At 40.1% G+C, this 15,614-nt stretch overlaps 1 protein-coding gene across 1 annotated transcript in view; it reads right to left on the bottom strand.

Annotated features, from left to right (window-relative positions):
* Positions 1 to 7,430: 7,430 nt before the first annotated feature.
* gramd2aa (GRAM domain containing 2Aa) overlaps positions 7,431 to 15,614 on the bottom strand; it is a 30,937-nt gene continuing 22,753 nt past the window's right edge. The window contains exons 9-12 of the mRNA XM_081359650.1: positions 14,933 to 15,110; positions 11,023 to 11,116; positions 8,358 to 8,465; positions 7,431 to 8,267 (exon numbers count right to left, since the gene is read on the bottom strand). Of these exons, the coding sequence (XP_081215776.1) occupies positions 8,264 to 8,267; positions 8,358 to 8,465; positions 11,023 to 11,116; positions 14,933 to 15,110 (384 nt within the window). The 3' untranslated portion in view covers positions 7,431 to 8,263. The remainder of the gene's footprint in view (positions 8,268 to 8,357; positions 8,466 to 11,022; positions 11,117 to 14,932; positions 15,111 to 15,614) is intronic.

Raw genomic sequence — 15,614 nt, 5'->3', positions numbered from 1 at the left:
CCATTTGATGACCATAATATGGATATGGCACGTAACGTTAGTTGGCTAGAAAAAAAGAGCTATAGGGAGTATTTTGCTAAATATGAATAATACTGCCAGCTGATGGGGCTCTCTGTATCATGTTTTCAGCATTAGGCGAGTTGTTTTTTTCTTGAGAAAAATTAATGCCTATCTTGCGTAGCCTACCTAATATTTATCCAAATGAGTCAATATTAAATCAAATCCCAATAATTGAATTGAAATAATAAAAAAGCGTAACGTTAGCTAAGCTTACCAGAAATTGTGCCATGTAAACATTGTAACATGTTGTCACTAAACCTAATAAAATTCAGATTAGTTACTAAAATGTTTTGACAATCAAAATACACTTAATGTGATGCAATATTTTTTTTTTTTTTTACAGACGCTAGGAGACTGTTGATAAGACATTTTGTAATAGAAGATCTGTATTCATATAGCGCCTTTCACAGGTAGTTAGTCACAAATCGCTTAATTACATGAGTGTTTTATTACATTCACTTCTCACCACCAATATACATTCGCATACAAAGACCATTCATCATTAATACAAAGTAGTCCGTTAGTATCCATAATTGACATAGTCCACAGCAAAACTTCCGTGAATAGATACCTTTTTGATTTGCCTCGGGCTTTGCCATCGGTTTGTTTTACCCTTCGCGGCTTGTTGCTACGCAGGTCACATGATTTGTGACGCAACGCCGACCAAGAGAATTTCACTTTAAGTACACGCACTCAGACGAAGAGCGACAAACAAAAGTTCAATAACACTTAAGTTTCGGTTTCTCTAAACTGATCACCTGATATATTGTACGGCTTCTGTGTTGGAGAGACGTGTGCAAAACAGGTGTGTCTTTAACGCTTTTCCAGTTGAAGCGGTTCAGACAATATTATCTGCCTGCAGAGCCGGAGGCTGCATTTTCAGGACCCCACTTCTAGGACCGCATTTCTAGGACCCTAGGTTTTTGTGACAGCGCCACCTACCGACTCGGAGAACCGCAGTCTCAGGAACGCATTTCCAGGACCCTAGTTGTGCCAGGCAGTATTTCCACCCACCCAGTTTCAACTACATTAGAGTTTTACAGTTTTATTACACCCAAATACTACTTTATTTATTGCAATTAAACCTGGTTCCTAGGAATGTTGAGAAATTATTGGGTCTAGCATAATATAATAACTCAAGTAAAATAAACAAGGAATCATGTTATAGTCTTTTCAGTCACTAGATCGACCACATTTTCAAGTATAGAGGGAAGACAATGACTCTGGGGGTAGATTGTGTATATTTTACAAAATAATATATCACACCTCAACTTGAACACACTAAATATTTTACAAAATAATATATAACAACTGAACTTGCACACACAAAATATTTCACAAAATAATATATAATAACTGAACTTGCACACACAAAATATTTTACAAAATAATATATAATAACTGAACTTGAACACACACAAAAACAAATTTGTTCATGATGTGGACCACAAACAGAACTTCATGGACAACATCATCACTGACTCCTAAGAGAGAGAGAGAGAGAAAGAGAAGTGAATTAAATAAGGAACATTTAGTTGAACATGTTCTACACTTTATTTATTTTTTTTCTTAGTTACCAAACAGTGCACACATATCAATTAATGTTCATAATACTATTATTGCATACTGTTCAAAGATTTGAAAAAAAAAAAAAAGGTTTTGATGTTGTGGGAACAAAGGTTCTAGAAACACTCATGTCAATAAAGCCCATCTCAATTGAGAAATCTGAATAGAAATAACATTGACACGACTTTTTTTCTGACCATATATATATATACATATATATATATATATATACACACATTTACATGGATATAATATTTAAAGCACACATTATAAAACCATGTCAAAATGATGAGACGCATGTAGACGCATACTACACATAACTTGTATTGTGGGTAACGTTAAACAGGCTGACTGTGAGCACGTGACAGTGAAAACATTAAGATTATTTTAACTGAATTAAAATGGAAGAACAAGGAGTAATTAACAAGCTTTCAGAACGAACATGCTACAGTTTTATTGTGCTGTCAATAAGTCAACACAGGCTTATCACGCAACAGTTCCGTTAAATGAACGTGCTAACAATTCATTTTCAAGCATTAGAGGCTAAATACTATGGCTATGCATTCAAGACTATTTTTTTAGCAAATCACCATCACGTTTGCTACGTTAACTTTCCAATTAAATGCATCGCAATTGTAAAAATTTATTCGCATTTGATACTCACACTCTGATTGTCATCCATCTTCGCTGGTCCTCTAATTCGGTAGGTGGCGCTGTCACTAAAAACCTAGGGTCCTAGAAATGCGGTCCTAGGCTAAAAGTGGGGTCCTGAAAATGCAGCCTCCGGCTCTGCAGGCAGACCCTACTCGGTTCAGAATCAGTAGGCTATAGAAGGATCTTCGGAACTCCTGTGTGCGGAGTTAGATTTCACTAAAACAGGAAGGAAAGTTACTAAAATACACAAAATAAGCTGCATATACATGTAAAGGAAAAATGGCTTTGTTAAACAGCAGCATATATTCAACACACACACCGTGGTGTATATTGGGAAATGTGTTATTGAACGATTTGTGAATTGCATTTATTTGTATATCTGGGTTCTACAGAGCCCTTAAAGTGACGTGGTGGTGGGAAAAATTTGGTATGGGAGAAAAAAATATTTTTCCCTCGCAAATATGTTATAATATATTTTATATTATAAAGCTCGTTTTGAGGAAAATTGTTGGTTGTAGCTCGTTGTCTACGTATGATTTGTAAATATGTGTCTGTATGGGTCTGGTGTCATTAAACAGGTGTCTGTATGGGTCTGTAGCCTACAGTTCCCTTTCAGTTGGTTATTTTGAAGTTACGTCGACATGCCGACGTAATTGGGATCACTTCAGGGAGCCCTATCATCTTTGAGTGTCTACAGAATGAGCCAATGCACATTGGCGTGAGAGATTTGCATTTTGCGCCCAGAAGCGGATGCACCCACCTTTGTTTTTCACTTCTGAGCCGAGCTTCCTGTTTGTCTTTGAGCAACAGACTCCAAAGTACTTCATGGGATTTCTCTCTCTTTGGATAGTGTTGGTGTGATGTGCGATCAGCGAGTGGCCGCAAGCTGTACAAAGCTCAACAACTGCTGTTTTTACAGCAAGTTAAATTTCTTTTTCGGTTCAGTGGGCATTTCCAGAGTGCACAGCAGGCTCCACTATCTCTAATGTGCACAGCGGCCATCCCTGTGTGCCTCAGCACTATAAAAGAGAAAAATATATATATATTTTTCACTAAAAGAGCAACCCAGGTGTGACACTGCGTCCTTTTCAGGATGTCATTCCGCCTGTGCGTGTTTGGGTGTGGTCGTTCCCTGGCGCCAGCAGACGGCCACAATAGTTGCCTCTCGTGTTTGGGCATTCAGCACGCTGGGGCTGCTTTTGTGAATAGTTCATGTTCTCTCTGCAGGAAAATAGCTGCTTTCCGACCAAGTAGTTCTAGGAACTGTCCACTTCTAAACAGTTCTAAGAACTACTCTCCCCCAAACTCGGTTTTGCTGTCTGCGTTCGCACTGGCCAAGTGGCCATAGGAACTGGTAGGAGGGGTAAGGGAGTGACGCAAGCACGGTGACTTATTTTGACGGCCCGAAGAACCTTTATTTTGACGACGCTGAGAACGCCAGAGCCAACAATGCTCGCATTCTCTGTGTTTATTAGTTAGCAATCTGTCTAACAATTCTGTTTAATATCTTATTAGATAGAACTGTTATAGAAAGTAGACAGTATATGAAAAAAGGTTATTAGCCTATGCCGTGTGGTTGATGTCCAGTGTTGCTAGCTGGGCAGAAATACATAATCATGTTTGGCTTGGTCCCCTCAAAGTTGCGTTGGATTTTCTCTTCAGCATAAAGGTTTAGAGACCCATCTATCACTGTTTTCCATGTTTGTATAGTTAGTTTATGGAGTAAATATATAGGCTATAATCTGTGTGTTTACATTCTAGCTGTTTTAAAAATGGCGGGTGCTGGTGTTCCGCGTGCGTTCGGCCAATCAGCGTACACTAACGTCACGGGTAGTTCCTATAGTGCTGGTTTAGACCCTACTCTGAAGTAGGACCTAAATTAGTTCCTCCAAATGGAGTTCCTAGAACTTAAATCGTTCCTAGTTCCTGCGGTGCGAATACACCGACATCCGGGTACTATAGCCAATAGTTCTAGGAACTGTGAAAAGTTTCCTCCGGTCGGAAAGCGGCTAATGACTATGGCTGTGTTCTTAAACTCCACCACAGAAAGGTGAGCACTTGCTCACAAATTTGGTCATCAGGACCATCGGGGTTTCCCCCACTACTAGTAGTTCTGGGAACAGTTAGTCTAGTTCGCCCAACAGTTCTCGGCTGCCCAGAAGCAGACGGAGGCCATCCGGCACATCCTGCCCTGTCTGCACCCTGACCCTCTGTCTGCTCGTCGTCGAGGCTGTCCTCCTGTGGCGTCCTCCACTCATGCTAAGCCACAGCAGCAGCCTACACCCAGGCCTTAGCGACGTGCAGGTGCTCCCGGGAGAGTGGAGACTCCATCTCCAGGTGGTCCAGCTGATTTGGAGGCGCTTCGGGACCACACAGGTAGATCTGTTTGCTGCCCCGGACACTTCTCACTGCCAGTTGTTTTATTCCCTGACCGAGGAGACCCTTGGCACAGATGCACTGGCACACAACTGGCCCTGGGGCCTACCCAAGCATGCGTTTCCCCCCACTGGGCCTTCTCGCACAAACTCTGTGCAAAGTCAGGGAGGACAAGGAGCAGGTCTTGCTAGTTGCGCCTTACTAGCCCAACCGGACCTGGTTCCCAGAAATAGTGCTCCTCACAACAGCCCCTCCCTGGCCCATTCCTCTAAGGGACCTGCTTTCTCAGAGACGGGGCACCATCACTTCCGTAGAGCCCCATCTACAAGGTGCCTCTATGCATTGAAGTGGAACCTGTTCTTTGAGTGGTGTTCTTCTCACCAGGAGAACCCCGAACTCGCTCGATCAGGGCAGTACTTTCCTTCCTGCAAGCTGGGTTGGAGCGAAGGCTGTCTCCCTCCACCCTTAAAGAGTATGTTGCTGCTATCGCCACACATCACGATGCAGTCGAGGGTAAGTCACTGGGAAAGCACGACCTGATCGGCAGGTTCCTGAGGGAGGCAAGCAGACTGAATCCTCCTCACCCTCACTCGATATCCTCTTGGGACTTGTCTCTGGTGCTTACCACACTGCAGAGACCACCCTTTGAGCCTTTGCTCATCAGCAGAGTTAAAAATTCTGTCTTGGAAGACAGTACTCCTGGTTGCATTGGCCTCTATCAAGAGGGTAGGGGACCTTTATGCATTTTCGGTTGACAGATCGTGCCTAGAATTCGGCCTGGCCAACTCTCACGTTATCCTGAGACCCCGGTGCCCAAGGTTCCTACCACTCCCTTCCAGGACCAGTTGGTGAACCTGCAAGCGCTGCCCCTGGAGGAGGCAGACCCAGCCCTGGCTTTTCTCTGTCCCATCTGCTCTCTGCGCCTATACGTGGACTAGGGGTGGGGGACAAAAAATCGATTCTTAGATGCATCGCGATGCGGATGTGGACGATTCTGAATCGATTCACAAATGTCCAAAATCGATTTTCTAAATGTTTTTTTTCTCTTTCTAATAACGTAATATTGCCGGAACTCAAAAGGCGGAACTCTGAAGCGCAGTGCCTGGACAGTCTGTGGCGTGCGCATAACAGAGACGTAGGATGGCTGAGCGCGAGAACTGAACGGCACCCTCTTCGTTAAAAGCTAACTTATGGAAAATTGCCAATTTCATTGTGACCTATTTTATATTTTTTGTATGAGAGCTGCTTTATGTATTGTTTAGTTTTCACATCAATATGCTGTAAACAGATCTGTTATATGGACGTTATACGTAGGTTTACTGCACGGCCCTCCACAGTCACAATGTGTATCAGTGCAATGGCAGTCACAAAAAGTTACATTTTGACTGTGTTCTCTGCAGATGTTCATTTACTTTTTTTGGTCAAATTTCAAGTCATAACTCTTTATGATTTAGTTTTGAATAAGAGCAGCTTTGTATGTTATTAATCATTCAGAATACGCATAAGTCCACAAGCATTATTTTTGTATGAGAGCTGCTGGTACATAATTCTATATTTTTTAAATCAAAGCTGTTTGTGATTTTGCTACAGCAAAATGTTATTTGTTTTTTTGTCTGAAGGATTATATTGCTCATTGCACATAACAGGAGGGTGTTGATTAGAAGTCTATTATTAAATGTTAGAGATTCAGAATATGCTGAAGTTTGTACGCTGCTAGTACAGGCGCACGTTTATTTTCCTGTTGGTTCTTTGCAATGTTGGGACATATGCTGGTGATTGCAGACCTTGTCTTGATACTCCAGATAATACCTGATGATGTTGAGGGTGGAGTCATCTTGAAGATCAAGGTTGAAGTTCTGTCGGTCACACGACGTGGTGATGTTGAGCATAGCCTCACGAGTTAGCTGGACACCCTCCTCCTCAACAAAACGCTCCAGCAGCAACTACTCCAGTGCTTCACAGACGGTCTTGAGGCAGAAGAGGGCCTTGGAGCACAATCTTCAAGCAGCCACTTGTGATCAGCTGAGCCTCAAGAACGGTCTCAATATAACCTGAACCATGGCACTTATGGTTTGCGATCATGCGAGGTCATTTGCGAGGTAGTTTGGAACTGCCCTGGGAGGACTAGGTGGTGCTTGTACTTCTCTCTGAACTTCCAGACAAGTGGCAGAGCCTTCGTGCCCAGATTGAGGGTGTTGATAGGTATTTACATATTTACATATGCATTTGGCAGATGCTTTTATCCAAAGCGACTTACATTGCATTTCAAGGTACACATTTTACATTCTTATCAGGTTTCAGTTCTTGCTTTCTCAGGGAATCAAACCCATGACCTTGGTGTTGCAAGCACCAACGCTCTACTGTTTGAGCTACAGGAAAGCATAGGGTATACTTCTGACCGACCTCAGCGGTAGCCTCCTCACACTGTCCTATTGTAATATAGTCCTCAAAAGTCATGTTTGCTAGCATTAGTCAAAGGAGCCTCTCTATCTCTACGATGTTCTGATGCAGAGATATAGGTCTTGCTAAATGGTTGCTAGGGTACTGTTTGGTTGCTAGAGAGTGGCTTGATAGCTGCCAATGATGATACTCCAAAGGCTGCTTGTCAGTATGAATGATATAAACCAACTGCAATTCCTCTATAACATTAGGATTTTTATGATTATGATTATGATTTTTTAACTCCCAATTTTTTTAACTCTCCTCCTTGAGAGCCTGATAAAAACCTGATTTATCAAAAATGATACTCCAAAAAACAAAAAAAGCACATTTTTGGTAACTTTTTTTTAATATATATTTTGTCTAAAGATTTAATAAACTGTTCCATTTCAAAAAATTAGATTTTTCTGACTAATATTTCATATGTCAGGCTTTACATGGTTAAATATATAAAATCTGCACAATATGCTTTAGGAAACACCAACAACAACAGCACAATGATAACCTTAAGACAGTACATGAAACTATACATGCACTATTTTATTGTCCATGAATTCAACAGCTTCAAGATTTACTTGAGTAAACATTCATTATGCCATAAACATTCCGCCCAGGCGTGAACACGGTAAACCTTATCACACAACCTGATCAAACTGTACATGATAGAGATTTTCAGGTCAACTAAAATCCTATTGGAAGAGCTAGAACATGGCTTGCATATCAATAAATAAAATAATCTTATCCAAATATACTGCATTCGATCCTGAGCTATACATATATTCAAGAGATTTACAACCTATTAAAAGTCATTTGACTGGTTGGATGTAAAGCGACTGATACATTAGGTGACGAGTGACCACAAACAGGGGAAGCAGAGCCCTTCATCATGTTAATAATGCACAAGTAGCGTAGGCTGGTCGGGTCCTTTCTTCTCCAGTCCAGTAACACACAAGGACTATTTGAGAACACTCGCAGTCTTCAGGCTCATTGTCAACGCAATCCGAGAAAGACTTTGCATAAATACGTGAGTTTGTTTGCATAGTTGCAAGGTGGCCACAGAGAGAGAGAGAGAGAGAGAGAGAGAGAGAGAGAGAGAGAGAGAGAGAGAGAGAGAGAGAGAGAGCGCCAGCGCCGGAAGACCTTCCTGTGGACATCTGACCGTCAGTAGTTACCTGTGTGTGGACAGACAGACGGACACACAGCACTGGTGAACGAGCGTTAAGACTGGCGTGAATGACGTAAGAGAGTGTGGGATCACATACCTCTCTCTAAGAGTCAGTGCAGGGTTGTTGCTGAGGAAAGAGAGCTGCTGCTCCAGGCTACACACACGGAAGGCCAGGTAACACGACGACAGGATGAGCAGGATAATTCTGCGGGACAGAAGGCACATTTCAAAGGGAAACACAAGACCAGAAGAACTACAGCGTGAGCGATGAGAGCGACGAGTTAACGGAGAGCCGTAGGAATGTTCGGATGGACACTAGATGGCAGCGTTGGTCACTCACATCTAATGGAAACACAACTATTGATATGATCACAAAGTCATCTCGGTTGCTCAAGTAAATTAAATAAAAACACTTCATTTAATTTTATATTCATAAATATTATTTCTAAAAAAAAGTAAGCTATACCTAAATATTATAATGCCAAAGAGATTGAGATTTGGAATTCTCAAATTAAAATTATTTTAATGTATTATAATGTAATTGTATTATTTTATTATTATTATTATTATTTTATATTATTTAATATATTATTATTTTTAGTTGTAGTAATAGTTACAATTAGTATTAATTATAATTTATTCAATATTATTAATTCTCAACTGAAGAGCAGAGGATATAAGCAAAATGTTTTTTATTATTTAATATATTCTTTTTTTATAATAATGATAATTTATTCACTTATTATTATTCATTTATTAATTTTATTATTTTAATATTATTATTATTATGTTATTTTATTTTAAAAAATAATATTATTTTATATTATTTAATATATTAGTAGTAGTAGTATTAATAATAATAAATTATATTATTCGCTTTTATTATGGATTTTTCTATTATATTTTTATTTATTTATTATTAATATTTTTATATTGAATATGAGTTTTCATATAGTTTCATGTATAGGCATTAAGCACACAAAGGTAAATAGTTGAAATCTAATGTATTCTTTTAATATAAAGGTTGTTCTGAAAACTTTTTTCAACTCCTAATGTCTTTGTTGGGTGAATTTGTTGATTCATAATAATTTGCGGTTCCCGAGATGTCATCTTGTTCTGTTAACTAAGTGTGTTGTTTCCACTCCTGGTGTGCGCATGTGGAGCCAGTTTCCACACGTGAGTTATTCCGGCCGCTCCACATTATTTCCGGCTGGAGCCGATGGGGACGGATTACTGGAACAGGTGGACTGGCAAACACACACAAGTTTGAGTGACAAAAGTAATGAGAAAATCTCCCCTGCCTCTTGATTTGATCTATTTATAAAGCCTAGAAGAAAAGTTGACTAAAAAAGTATGATATTATGCGTATATAATTTTCCAAGTATGTGTCGATCTAGATAGTTTGATTTAATTAAATACGTTTGACACGATACCCATATTAAAACTGAAAAATGCTAAAGGTGATGTGTGTGTGTGTGTGTATGTCTGAGTGAGTGTGTGCATGTGTGTGTATGTCTGAGTGAGTGTGTGTGTGTGTGTGTGTGTGCATGTGTGTGTATGTCTGAGTGAGTGTGTGCATGCGTGCGTGTGAGTGTGTGTGTGCATGTGAGTGCTAGTGTATAAGAGTGTGTGTGTGTGAGTGCTAGTGTATAAGAGTGTGTGTGTGTGTGTGTGTGTGTGTGTGTGTGCATGGGTGTGTATGTCTGAGTGAATGTGTGTGTGTGCTTGAGTGTGTGTGCATGTGTGTGTATGTCTGAGTGAGTGTGCATGCGTGCGCGTGCGTGCGTGTGAGTATGTGTGTGTGTATGTTTGTGAGTGCTAGTGTATAAGAGTGTGTGTGTGTGTGTGTGTGTGTGTGTGTGTGTGCATGTGTGTGTATGTCTGAGTGAGTGTGCATGCGTGCGCGTGCGTGCGTGTGAGTATGTGTGTGTGTATGTTTGTGAGTGCTAGTGTATAAGAGTGTGTGTGTGTGTGTGTGTGTGTGTGTGTGTGTGCATGTGTGTGTATGTCTGAGTGAGTGTGTGCGTGCGTGCATGTGCTTGAGTGTGTGTGCATGTGTCTGTATGTCTGAGTGAGTGTGTGCATGTCTGAGTGAGTGTGTGCGTGTGCGCTTGAGTGTGTGTGCATATGTGTATGTCTGAGTGAGTGTGTGCGTGCATGTGTGTGCGTGCATGTGTGTGAGTGCTAGTGTGTAAGAGTGTGTGTGTGTGTGTGTGTGTGTGTGTGCGCGTGTGCGTGTCTGAGTGAGTGTGTGCATGTGTGTGTATGTCTGAGTGAGTGCGTGTGTGTATGTCTGAGTATGTGTGCATGTGTGTGTATGTCTGAGTGAGTGTGTGTGTGCGTGCGTGTGTGTGTGTGTGTGTGTGTGTGAGTGTGCATGTGTGTGAGTGCTAGTGTGTAAGAGTGTGTGTGTGTGTGTGTGTGTGTGTGTGTGTGTGTGTGTGTGCGTGTCTGTGTGAGTGTGTGCATGTGTGTGTATGTCTAAGTGAGTGCGTGTGTGTATGTCTGAGTATGTGTGCATGTGTGTGTATGTCTGAGTGAGTGTGTGCGTGCGTGTGTGTGAGTATATGTGTGTGCATGTGTGTGAGTGCTAGTGTGTAAGAGTGTGTGTGTGTGTGTGTGTGTGTGCGTGTGTGTAAATGATGATACAAGTGAATTAGGTGTCCTGAAACAATACACCGGTCTCTGTGATACCACACAAGCAAACCTAAGAGTAAGAATAAAGGAATGGACACACAGCGAGGATGACCAGACAAACTCACAGCAGGATGAAGAACTTCAGGAGCTGGTACTCCATCTGACCCAGCTCTGGAATCGTCTCTGTCAGGAGGAACGTCTTGGTTTCCAGACCTTGATCTGAAGCGGATCACAGAATCACAGGATGAGGAAACGTTCTGATTACACCAGTCTTTTCTTTCTTTAATCACTGAACACAGGTCTCATCTTAAGGCCCTGATATACTCACAGCGAAGCTTTTTCATTCTTCGCTTAGAGGTAAAAAAGTTCAAAATACGTGACCAGCGATATACTGTTAGCAAACAGTATGCCGTCCATACTGATGAGAGCGACGTTTATATGTAAACTTAAATATATAAATATGTTCTGCACGCGCTCCTCTCAATAACACAATAACCAACAGCGGTGAGAAAACAGCCGTTCAGAAAGCATCTGATCGTAGCGATGTGGATGTTTGCACCAGCGCTTCAATCATGTCATTTATTTATATAGCTCTTTATACAATAATAGATTGATTTAAAGTAGCTTTACATTACTAAAAATGTATTAAAAAGTCACTTTCAATTAGAATTACAACTACAGTTTCTACTATAAAGAAACGATCCAGTGTGTTCATGTTTCACAGAAGATTTCCTTGTTGAAAAGGCGGAGCCTCAGAGCCACACCCACCTATTACATCATCACCACGGACCAATGATAGTTCAAAGGCGTTTAGGTGCAAAACGAACTTCGTTTTGGTCTGTTTTTGTTTGAAATGACCGTTCACACCAGTTCGCTCTTCGATTTGGCTTGAAGTACTGTATATTGGGGCCTTTAGTTGAGAGACTTTATTTGGAGAAATGCTGTATGTTGAAATAAAATACCCAAAGAACATGTGAACCACCCATAACGGCCAAACACAGCTTTTAACATTATCCAAACAAGCATTTAAAAGTATTACATCAATTAGTCTTAAGCAGAGGCTGATATTTTAATGTTTTATCTCCACATTTTTTAATCTCCTTCTGGGATTAATCCCGTATTGCATAATGGACCCGACTCCTGCCAGTCAACCAGCCACTCACGACACCGGCAGAGATGTGACGTCAAAGTCAAGTGATCAGCTTGTTCCCGAATGAAACAAAATCATTTAATGGACATTTTTTCATTCCATCCCAGAAGTATTAGATCAAATGGGGACATTAACTTCCAGTCTGGTCTGAGAAATTAATCCGCTCATAATGCGTTTCCAACGGCAGAGTTTTACCTGGCTTTACCCTCCTCAGAAGTTCAGCACAAAAACGGACAGATTCTCTCATCGGTCGGCAGTAATTTCATTACGTCACATGTTTATTTCAGAAAGGGCCATCCAATGATTTATCTTGGAAATGAATATACCTATTTATACTTACATTGTTCAACTGCCTTCAGTTTTGATGAATGTTTTGATGAAAGTCAAGAAAGACATCAAGGTTGATATTGCTCATCTCATTTCCAAGTTATAGTTATAGTTTCACATTTTGTTAAATGCAATAGATCATGTAGGTATTTCATGTATACTTTATACACATTACATATTAGTAATGGTAGTTATTTTAATTTATATTTTGTTTTAAAAGGTTATATTTATAGTACCAAAGAATTACTTTTCTTTGACCTGTCCGGATGTTCATGATTACTAGAGATTTTATTTTTAAATCACTTTATAGAGATTTCTGAGGTCAAGCAGCAATCTTCTGAATAATTGGATTTAATGCACAATACAGATCAACTGACAGACATCATGCGGCTTTTGCTTGAACGTTCACAAAGAGCATTAACTATCTGAAATATTCTAGATTTCTCTATTCAACTTTTCATTGACTTGTCCTGCACACTGCGTGTTACTGGTGTAAATTTAACAAGGATTTACTTCGAAAATAATCTGATAACAGAACACACACAACACTGATAACGTGATATACTGTACGTAAAACATCCTTCAATCTATACTATACTAAAGACCCACAACAAAATACAGGTGAAACTCGAAAAATTTTAATATAGTGCAAAAGTTATAATTTTGATGATTATGGCTTACAGTTAATGAAAACCCCAAATTCAAAATCTCAGAAAATTTGAATTTTACATGAAATCAATAATAAAAAAAGATTTTAAATACAGAAATGTCGGCCCTCTGAAAAGTATAATCATGCATATGTACAGGGCTTGACATTAACACCCGCCAACCCGCCAAATGCGGGTGGATTTTGCTCGTGGCGGGTAACACAGTCACTCCAACTAGCCACTTTGGCGGGTTGAATAATTGTAGTCATTTCAAAAGGCATCTGAAAATAAGTGTGACACTACGACACTACAACTCCCATAGGGCTGTCAACGAATATTCTAAATTCGAATATATATTCAAATAGTTTTAAAAAAAAAAACAGAATTTCGAAGGTGAAAATTAATATTCGAATGTGGAAAAACGCCCGCGGTAGCAGAGGCGCGGCTGTCTGCTTTGCGAGTGGGCGCGCTGCCTGAGGGGTCATTTTATTTAACGTTAAACAGAAACATTAGTGAAGTGTAGGCTACTGTACTGACTGAATAGATATTGCATGAATAAGGTAGGTTAGATACAGCAGTTTCATGCACTGCAGGCTTCCACTGGTTTGATTATTTACCGTTTCATGTCAAGGAAAAGTTCCATGTTTACCACAGCACAGCTCGCTCGGAGCATTCAATGTCAATTATTTATACTGTAAAACTTCAATCAATGTTAATAATATTTGTTTCAATCACTGAATGAAGCCTGCTATATAAGAGTCGCGACCTTAAATTGCTTGCATAAAACTATTGATCAGCTCTCAACATTCGCTTATTGTTGTTCATTTTTAAACTGTTATGCACAGAGCGCGTGACGCCTCATTCGCACCGCAAGACCTCCAGACGCGCGTAAACGCGTCTTTACACTCGCGCCAGATGCTCTATTCGCGTTTGGTGTTGAGGGTGAGGGCGAGAGAGAGAAAGAGTGCCTGCGAGCGAGAGTGAGTGAGGTCTGCGGTCTTATTAGTTGATTTACTTGTTTTCGTGTAGGTAATACGTTGTCAAATATGTTTAAACTTAAATAAACTACCTATACAAGTAGTTATGTCTCTTTGTATTAATTTGTCCTGTTATTGACTTAATGCGCGTCATTGACAAAATGCGCAACCAGATGTTCGAATAGTTCGAATAGGCCTATAAGCTATGTTTTTTTTTTTAGAGGGAATATTCAAAGGTCATTTTTGAGCAATTTTCACAGCCCTAATGAGTATTGTCGCTAGTGACCGACAGCAAAGAACCTGCTGGAGTTATGTCGTATGCCGGTGGAGCAATGTGGCTACATAATACACAATACATGGTTTTATTTAAAAAAAGGAGCTTTACACACAACCTTATCAGAGCTAATTATAATGACCTGTATTGTTATATATTTATGTAGTCTTGATTTGGGTGTATACAGTGGTTTTACATTTAAAAGGGTTGTAAATCTAGTTCAAGTACATTTTAGCACGCCATGGTCAACTTTTATCAGGTAATTTCACAACAACAAAAATGTGGCTAGTAAAAATGCTGTGTGGCTAGTAACTTTGGAAAACCACTAGCCACATTGGCTAGTGAGCAAAAAAGTTAATGTCAAGCCCTGCATATGTATATAGTTATATATACTAAATATATTAGTTTCACCTTTTAATTGGAATTACTGAAATACACTTTTGCATGATATTCAAATTTTTCGAGTTTCACCTGTACATCTGACATATAAAATACTGACAATTTTTATAACTTCTAACCCATCGTTACCCCTTTCAAAAAAAGTTGTCAGATGCATACATACATGACATATAAATGCTACTCCCAGGTACTTTACAGAATACCACATACCATTGTCCATAGCATCAAATATGTAAGTACGTTTTTTGGCGGGTCACTCACCCTCCAGAGGCTTGTCTGTCTGGAAAGGGGCGTCTACGGCACTCAGGCTGCTGGTGGAGGTTCCCAGTAAATCAGGAAGAGAAGACGACACGGACACGACTGATGGCTTCCTCCTCCACTTCAGCACCGGAGGAAACTCGTCTGGGACGGGGAAAACTTCAGGGACGGGGAACTCATCCTACACCACCACATGGAAGTACAGGACACACTAAGAATGAACTGCGCCCACTGAAAACGCGTATCCCTTTTATATAAACAATCATTTACAGCCTGCATTCGTCTGGAAGTAGTATTGCAAATGACATTCTGTAATGAGACTAATTTGAGACTAAATGCACAAGGCGCAGAGTTTGCAGCTAATTTAGCAAAGAGGCGCAAAACATTCATGTAATACTTCTAATAAACTGATATGTTCTCCTTTTCCTTCCCTGTTTCTACCTTGGGATGGAGTAACTACAGATTACGTCTTCTCCAGATTGCATCCAATGTTTTCAGGACAATTGTGAAGATTTCAGATGACGGGAACTCTGGAATCGACACGCAAAGCTTTAAAATATTATCCTAATATTGTAATTTTATCCTTATATTGTAATCAATACGAGCACAAGTTGTAATTGCGCAAGTTTTTTGTCTGCTTGACTGAATAAATATCTAGTTTAGTCATGAAACTCTAGGGAGCGCA

This window comes from Scardinius erythrophthalmus, assembly GCF_964197995.2.
Source record: "Scardinius erythrophthalmus genome assembly, chromosome: 2".
In the NCBI taxonomy this organism is placed as follows: domain Eukaryota; kingdom Metazoa; phylum Chordata; class Actinopteri; order Cypriniformes; family Leuciscidae; genus Scardinius; species Scardinius erythrophthalmus.
Note: the sequence above shows the minus strand (reverse complement) of the source record. Positions and strands in the feature narration are given on the sequence as shown.